A 9,523-nucleotide genomic window follows, 5' to 3' on the forward strand; every position below is an offset into this window, starting at 1 on the left:
CCAACCCCAGCTCAAATCCAAGCCCCATCCAGAAACAACTCCAACCCAAATTCAAAAGTCTTGAAAATGCCGGTCCACTGGCTAAAGACGGTAAAGCAAAAAGGATACTTAGACGTGTCCTCTATTTTTCAAAAAAAAAAAAAACACTATCATCATTTTCAGGTCTCAGAGCGCGACCGTCCTGAGGGACATCTTTCAATCATCTTCCACCATAGATTTGGCATTGTCCTCTGGGACATCTTTCAATCATCTTCCGCCATAGATTTGGCGTTGTTCTGATGGACATCCTTCAATCATCTTCCGCCATAGATTTGGCATTGTCTTGACGGACATCTTTCAAACAACTTCTGCCATAGATTTGGCATCGTCCACTGGGACATCTTTCAATTGACTTCCGCCATAGATTTGGCATTGTCTTCTGGGGCATCTTTCAATCCACTTCCGCCATAGATTTGGCATTGTACGTACTAAAGAACATCTTTCAATCGACTTTCGCCACAGATTTGGCATCGTCCTCTGGGACATCTTTCAATCGACTTCCGCCATAGTTTTGGCATCGTCCTCTGGGTCATCTTTCAATCCACTTCCACCATAGATTTAGCATTGTACTAAAGGACATCCTTCAATCGACTTTCGCCATAGATTTGGCATCGTTCTGAGGGGAAATCTTTCAATCACCTTTCACCATAGATTTGCTTTTTATCCCTTCGAGACAAACTAACTTGTCCCGTTGGACAGCACCCCTCGCAGTGTATTTGCCTTCACGTTCAAGAGCGGTCAACCAACTTTGTGCATACATCAATGCTTCCAAAGTCTTTGGATGAAGCCTATTGCGATTTGGATTCAGTACTCTACCACTAGTACTAATTAAAGGCAGACTCAGATGCAATAATAGATACCGGTATGGCCAATGCATATCCTTAGCTATGGCTTGCAAAGTGGGGTACTTCAAAACATTAGACTTCCACCACGCCAATATATCAAAGTCTGGATGCCTTGGTTACACTTCCTCGTCCAAATAATTATCTAATTCAGTTTTGACATGTGACGTTTTAGCTTTCTTTCTACTGGACACAAGCTTGTCAAAATCAGAAAGATCATCTCCATCTCCAACACCAGAGACCACCTTGCTTGAAGATTCACCACCACCTTTGTTCAATCTACCTTGGTACTCAGCAAGTCACAACAAAGTTATAAGACTGTCTCAATCTTCGATTCCGCCTCAATCCCAAAAATCCCCCTAAAAGAGTACTCTATCAAAGTCATCTTGTACCTTGGATCCAACACCAGCACAACACCCAAAATCCCATGAATATTTTGCCAATACTTGTCATATTTCTTTTCCATTTTCCATGACATATTTTGCACCACAACATTGTCGCAAAAAACCCATTCAGACAATGCTATTTTAATCTCACAAATCTTGGCGAAAAGCAAATTGGCAGTTGGATACCTAGTCCTGCTAAACAACTCTGTGACATTGTAGAAGACCTTCAATCTCCCACATATTTCTACAGCTAGTTTCCAATCATTTTCGGTTGGTACAGTTTTGTATTGGGTGTCACGGTGTTTCAAATGAGAGAAAGCATCCTTGTATTCTATGGCGGTTTGGAGCATTAAATAGGTAGAGTTCCACCATGTGGCACAGTCAAGAGGCAACGTTTTGGTAAAGGGAATGCGCAATTGGCAGATAGTTTCTTCAATCTCCCTCTCTGGTGTTGCAGTCCAAAATGCAACACTATCTCTAATTTTCTCAATGGCTTCCTTAATTACCTCCAACCCATCTTTCAAAATTAAGTTCAAAATGTGAGCAGCACATCGAACATGGAACAAACTTCCACTCCACCACAAACAATTGGGATCAAATTTTTCCAAGAGAATGGAAACCATCGCATGATTAGTAGAGCAATTATGAACAGTAATAGTAGAAAGCTTCCTATCAATATTCCAATCCAAAAAAGTATCCATCATAGCATCACACAACGCTTGTGCCGTGTGTGGACATGGCACATAAACAAACCTATGTAAAAAAAATAAGACAATTAGCAAATGTAGCAACTAGCAAGGCTATGCAAAAACTGTAAAAACACATAATCAATTAACATTGAATGTGCCAGCATCACCTAGATTAACAAAAACGAATAATTTAGTAATAGTCAGTTACCTTAGGATATGGCTTTGCAAATTCCAAGAATCATCAATAAAGTGCGCCGTGATAACCATGTACCCTCTTTTCTGATTGCTAGTTGTCCACATATCGGTCGTCACAACAACTCTACCGTGATATTTCTCTAAAGCTTTCATTGTTTTCACCTTCTAAACATCATAAATTTTGAAAATGTCACTTTTGATGGTGTTGCGAGAAACCATAGTAAATGCAGGTTGAAGAGCTTGTACAAAATTCCTAAACCCAATGTGGTCAACTATGGATAGAGGGTATTCATGCATTATGATCATACAAGCTAGCGCTCTCCTAGCAAAGTTTTGGTCAAAACTGTAAGCTTCAAGTTTCTATTTCCCCTCGCCCTTCATAAAGTTTGAGGTCAAAACCTTTTGCCTCAAATCAGCCACTTCCCTTCTAGGGAAAACCTTATAGTGATCACCCAAAGGGGAAGTTCCATTCTTAGATGCCCCTACAAGTCTTTTATTACAATAGATACAGATAACCTTCTCCACTCCATTAACTTGTACCTTATCAAAATTTAGCCACACAGGACTTCTCAAATTAGCTTTCAATATTCTGGCTTCACCAGGTAAAAGGGCCACAACGCCATCAATTTCTTCCTCGTGGGTCTCAACAGTTGGCGATGGCGGCGGTAACACGTCATTTGATTCATCAATGCAATCAATCAGAGTAGTACTAGAATCAACTTCCACTGCGGACATATTGTCCTGTGCACCACAATGAAAAGAGATACCAATAAACATTAGAAAACCCCGATTCCCATAACATCAAAAAAAACCCCTAAATAATAGTTTCTTATGTAAAATCTACGAAAGCTATTTACAATGATTATAAAATTACCCTACCAAGTTTCGAGAATGCTTTCTTATTTGGTGTAAAGTCTATTTTATGGGTCACTACTTCAACACCATGAGTCCATGCAATAGTTCATTATGCCTCTTCATTCATAAAATAATCAATCAATCTAATAAAAAAGTAGAACAAATTAAAGCATGTGGGGGACCATAATAAAAAAGTAGAACATAACAAAGCATGTGGGGGACCATAAACACGACAAATCTGCAATATATAAACACAAGTAGCAAACCGTAGAGGTTGAGAGTAACAAAAAGAAGTGAGAAGAAGTGGATCTGGTTCTTTGACATTTTACTGTTCATTTTAAACCCTTCTTCTAAATATCGATTTTGAGACAGAGAGAGAGAGAGAGAGAGCTAACCACTGGTGGAGGAAAATCAATGGTTGGAGGTCGGTGGTGAGATCAGTTGAATGTGAAGAGCGAGAGCCGTGGACTGAAAAGTCTTAAATGGAGTGGAAAAATGGCTGACTAAACCCTATCATTTTCATATATATATGCTGGGGTAGACTGTAATATGTGATGGGGTAGATTGTAATATGTTAAAATCTCTAGGGTAAAACTGCAAACAAATTATATGTAAATGTTTTGGGTCAGGGTCGGGTTTCAGGTCGGATATACATATAATCGAATCCAAACCCGAATTCAAATTTTTTCCTTCGAACCCGATCTTAAATCCGAATAGTACATCAAGGATCCACCCCAATCGGATCGGGTACGGGGCAGAAGCGGATCGGATTGGTTCTGAATGCCATCCCTATCCACTTTCAGCCCTCAAATCCATCCAAGGAGCAAAGTCCAAGCTTGAAAAGATATAAACACCTCCTTAAGTTTATTTTCCCACTTCTGAAGGAGATCAGGGGCTCACACCAGTTCCTTATACTGGTTGTGAGTTCTTTTGATCTTAGTTTAACAACAAGAGCAAAAGGAATGCAAAAAAAATAAAAATTTTGGCTCACTCTTGAGTGCTCGGGACCATTCCTAAGTGCTCAAAAGTGCTGAGACACCCCAAAAATCACATTTTTTCCATTATTTATTTCATTTAAGATGTTTTTGTAGATATTGGGTGTGCACTGGCCCTTCCAGAGCCCAGTTAAGTTCATTTTCTGTCTACAAGGAAGTGATACTTGGATATTCAAGGACCGTTCTTATTTTTTTGAGTTTATCACTAAGCAAACTTGCCTAAATATTGCTTTAATCCATATATCTGTGTTTGTATATTCCGTTTACTGTCAAAAAGTGTTAAGATCTGTTTTGCAGGAGCATGGTGGTGCTTCTGAGCACTCGAGACCTGTCCTGAGCACTCAAGAGCGATCTCAATAATACCAGTTTCATTTTTTGTTATCATTCATATTATATCGTCCCATTGTTACATCCTGTACATAGACACATGTATACACTTCACATGTTGTACCTGTAAATACCTGCTAACTGTTTCCATGAAATAAAATATTTTTGATAAATCCCACAACTATTGAGTAGAGACCGATCTCGTACCGGGCAAGAGGGGTGCCGTAAACTCTTCCTCTCTCATAATCTGGCTTTCAAACCCAAAACAATCTTTGATTTTCAAATTCGAAACCATTTTTCGATTAAAGCGGTTTCTCGGGTGGCAAACCTCAAATCCGAGTGCCGACTCATCAATTTTTCAAAAAACTTTTCTTTTTCAGGTCGTCTGAGACACCCTGATCGACCCGGGGCTGTGGTAGCCCACACACAGATATGCACACACACCACTTATTGCACAAACACCCCACATCAACACACTCTTCACATTAAACCCCAAAATCAATAACCGCGACACCTCTCACATTTAATTCATATTCTAACATTTTTAAAAACGCTGAAATTATTATTAAAAAAAATACATGTCTCTACATCCCACCATCTTTAAAGAAATTTCATCCCGAAATTTAAGTTCAAACCATGAAGACACCTCATCAATGGACTCCAATCCATGGGGATACTGTGTCCACTACACCACGCTCCATATCCATCATTTCTGTGTCAAAACGCAAGTGATTTTGATTTGATTTTTTTTAAATGTAGTTGCCAACATGACTTCCTATCGAACAATCACTAAGATCCAATGTTAAGACATCAAATCACAAAGTTACCATATTCACTTGAGATGTAGTCATATTACCAACCGAGTCTGGTTTCATGAACCATGTCCATTCACAGTTCTTCCCACCAATCCATTTCTGTGTCTGTTCACATAGTAGAGTTTTATAACACTATAATCAACAACCTTGCCAAGTACGATATAATCTACAAGTTCTAATATTAACTCATCTATCTCAAGGTTTACAAGATTCTTCACTTACACTTACAAGGGAAAACAATTTTCAGACATTTTCTTGCTCCTCTACTTACTCCCGTTCCCAAGGCTCACGCAGGTAAGGCTCCAATGGTTCTCAAAGTTAACTCAAGACAAGCTCTCTCAAAAAGACTAACGCTAGCTCGATGTTAAAAGGGCCCGACAGGATGAGGTCAAAAGCAAACAACAATCATTAACTTCCAACTTACAATTTCCAAAGCAAAAGTGTAATGTCGTATGTCACTAAGTAATTTGATGAAATACTAGCCTTGTTAAAATTTCAAATTCGAATGGTTCAAAAGTTCTTGAAATATACTCATCTGTGGTAAAACCTTATAGAAGTTTAAAAGGGAAGTGTTTTTCTTTTTTTTAATGAGAATGATGCTACCAAGAATCAATCGAGAGCACCCCACCTGATCATTTTAGGATAACGGTAAGTAAGAAAAAAAATATAACAATGAGATTGACCTACTCTGATGTAGCTGACTCCAAGCTTGTGCCATTATCATTTTCCAAAAAAAAAAAAATTGAATTATATCATGAATCAGTTTTCACAAAGCTTTAATCTTTCCAAAAAAAAAAAAATGTTCAAAATTTGTGTGTGTGTGTATACATCCATACGTGCAACCGTTCTCTAAGCCAAGATTCATCGCTCCACGTGTTTCACTATACCTATTTGACACTCCAACTAAAGAATTTGACTCATGTTCGGCATATGTCTACAACGTCCAACTAGTCTCGCCTATTCAACATCTTACAAGGAATTTAACTAAGCTGGCAATAGTCTCAATGAAATCATAATCTAGAAATTGAAAGACGTGCAAAATCATCATCAAATCATATGCTACAACAAAATAAGGTGTTGAGACTAGAGATTTCAATTATCATATAGCGTTACGTCAAACTAATGGATTCGATCTAGTCAATCGACTCAAGTACACTTCTATTGGTCACTTATTCAACTAGTAATAAGTATCCACGTATCACATCATTATCTACTTACTACCGCATTCAAAGGATAAATTTCACACACTAAGATTTCTCAATAGGTCAAACGAGTGAATTTAAATTAAATAGCAACATGTTTTATGCACAAAGTACCCTAATAAACCAATTGGTCGCTGACTCGTAGTACAATTAATGGTATTACACAACACCGATCGCATCTATATGCCAACGTGCTCAAACAGTACCCAATGGACTCACACAATACCCAGCTCATCAACGGGCCCACACAGTATCCAATACGACATCGGATGCACACAGTACCCAGTACATCAACGGGCTCACATAGTACTTAGTGGGCTCACACAGTATCCAATGTAACCACGGGTTCACACAGTGCCCAATGTGACAATGGGTTCACACAGTACCCAAGAGACCACAAGCTCACACAGTGCCCTATATCACCACGGGTTCACACAGTACCCTACTTATCAATGCGTTCACACAATACCCTTTACAACCACGGGCTCACACAGTGCCATACAATTCATAACTCGTGGCTCTAAAAGCTCAATAGCAGTCAAGTTTGTTTTTTTTTGGTAAAAAGGGATTTTATACCAAAAACAGAAACAAAATACAAAAGAACAAAAGGGCATACCCCTAGCAAACTGGAAACAAAAACAGAAACCAAAAGCAAAAATAGCAGTCAAGTTTGTTTCAATCTCATAAGACCTTACACGGTTTCTATTCACATGGACAACTCCTTAATGCTAACCGATGCTACGATAGACCCTACAGTTTCATAATGGCAATTATTCGGCAGGTAGGCAGTTCAAATATGCATAAGTAATCACAATACAAACATGTAAAAATTCACGTTAACTCGCCATAACGTATGAGATGTATGACCTGATTTCGTGGGTCTCCGTATGCCCCCTCTGCTTGTCAGCTGTGGACAATCTACCGCTAAGTGCCCCGGATGACAACACCGGTAGCAAACACGAGGTGGCCTCTGACCATGATATTCTCTCTCTTGAGGACAGTCTACTGCACGATGGCCCGATTGACGACACCGATAACACACAATCGTTGACCCAGACGATACTCCCGATATTCTAGAAAGGTTATGTGGTTTTGAACTATGCTGGCTTGAGGTGGACTGAAACTGATCACTCTGTCTCTTCCTCCCTTGGCACCCAAAACGTTGCGTAGATACACTCTTGCTAATGGTTTGTTGCCTTAGCTCCCGCACATTCACTTTCTTTGGTGTCTCCTCCGTATACTCAATACTCCTAGCGCACTCGACAATGTCAGAAAACCTTCCAATTCTTTGACCTCCAGCAAATTTCTTAACAGACGGGTGCAAACCTTTCTCAAAACACCTACATTTTCTATCCTCTATTGCAACTAATTCTGGCGCAAAATGAGACAAGGTATGGAACCTAGTAGCATATTCTGAAATGGCCATGTTACCTTGAACTAACCTCTTAAATTGATTTCTAAGCTGTTCATGATACGACTCCGGGATGTATTGGTTTTCGAAAAGTGTCTTAAATTCAACCCATGTCAAACTCTCCTCAACCGGTTTAATTTCTTGATTTGCAACCCTAAACGCCCTCCTAGTGTCTCTCCTTTCTCCTAAAACGGATTTCCACCACTCATTCGCCTCACCGATAAGTTCACAAGCTACTATACTTAATCATAGGTCATCCTCCGTAATCTTAAGTGCATTGAAGATCTTACGAATTTGTGCAAGCCAATGATCGGCCGCAAGGGGGTCGCTACTCTCCCCATCGAACTCAGCTGGTTTCATACGGCGGAACTCTCTCATTGCTTCCATGGCACGATCATTCGTTTTTGTCATTGGTGCTGGATTCAAAAGATTAAACGCTGCAAGTGCCGCTACAATTTCCCTAGTAAGTTGATTTTGTCCTGCCCAACCCCCCCCCCATTCTCGGATTCCCAATCCTACCCCATCTATTCTCATGTCTCGAAGGCATTGCACCACAAGGATGTAAGACAAAAAACAATCAACAACAACAACTATAACATCACTGTAAGATCAAGTTCCCAACTTCTCCAATAAGGATCAACAATACCACAACACTGTACCCTAATGTAGATGCAATGTCACATAGTAAAATGAATGTCGCTCACGCATGCATGCACAAGCTATGATAAAAATGCAATAATTTTTTTTTTGAACTCATGAGACTAAAAGTATGTTGGGGATTCGAACGTCCAAACCCACAGGCAAACGCACACAATTGAAGAACAAATCAAGAATAGAAAACAATATAAAACAAGAAAAGAACAAGACACAGAGATTACGTGGTTCCGACTTAAGCTGATTGCTTAATCGTACATCCACAGGGTGCTGGGGTGTTTCACTATGATGAAAATATGTCAGACTTACAAAAAGAGGCAGCCCTAGCTTTGTTTTTATATGCGCAAGCAAGCTAATACTAGAAAATCCTAAAAAATGCTAAAACCTGCGTTGGGTGGGACCCAAAACCTTCCGGGCCAATTTTTACTGCAACTCTAAAATTGTATTCACATCTCAACAATCTCCCACTTGAAGACATGATCAGACATCCAGCCAATCATCAACTATCATTAACACCACCAGCATCCAGCCTCCCACTTAAGCTTGGAGACCCACAGAAGCTGAACAAGACTTCAGCTTCTCCACAGTAACCACCTTCGTAAACATGTCTGCCGGATTATCCCTTGTGTGAATCTTCTCCAAAGTGAACTGCCCATCCTCCAACAAAGAGCGAATAAAGTGATACTTTATGTCAATATGCTCGGTCCTCGAATGAAAAGCTGCGTTCTTCGCCAGATGTATTGCACTCTGACTACCGCTGAACAATTTGCAATTGTCCTGTTCCTTACCTAACTCTTTCATGAAGCCCCTTAGCCATACCATCTTCTTGCACGTGCTTGCTCGACCAAAGTGTGTCGTAGTAAAGAGCGCCCCAAGCGTAGGGCTCGGTCAGTTGTAGCATAATAAACTCGGAAGTCCGAGGTCGAATCCACAGGGAGCCAATGGAGCTAGGCCGGAAGGTTTGCTTTACGAAGGGTTTTTAGCGTTAGGACCGCCAACCTTTAGATTTGGCATTGAGACAGCCAACTTTTGGGTGATGGATCGGAATTTCTCTCTACCTCCTAATTTTAATGAAAAATGAAGTTTGACTAGAAATTGAAGCAGCAAGGTCTA

The 9,523-nt window shown here is 39.9% G+C and overlaps 1 protein-coding gene across 1 annotated transcript; it reads right to left on the minus strand.

Annotated features, from left to right (window-relative positions):
• Positions 1-774: 774 nt before the first annotated feature.
• LOC131307703 (zinc finger BED domain-containing protein RICESLEEPER 2-like) lies at positions 775-2,926 on the minus strand. The gene is made up of 3 exons (XM_058334349.1): positions 2,692-2,926; positions 2,165-2,313; positions 775-2,020 (listed from the first exon to the last, which is right to left on the minus strand). The coding sequence occupies exons 1-3, from the start codon at positions 2,884-2,886 to the stop codon at positions 1,192-1,194; spliced, it is 1,173 nt and encodes a 390-aa protein (XP_058190332.1). The 5' UTR covers positions 2,887-2,926; the 3' UTR covers positions 775-1,191.
• Positions 2,927-9,523: the final 6,597 nt, after the last annotated feature.

The sequence above is a fragment of the Rhododendron vialii genome, chromosome 11a (genome assembly GCF_030253575.1).
Source record: "Rhododendron vialii isolate Sample 1 chromosome 11a, ASM3025357v1".
NCBI lineage: Eukaryota > Viridiplantae > Streptophyta > Magnoliopsida > Ericales > Ericaceae > Rhododendron > Rhododendron vialii.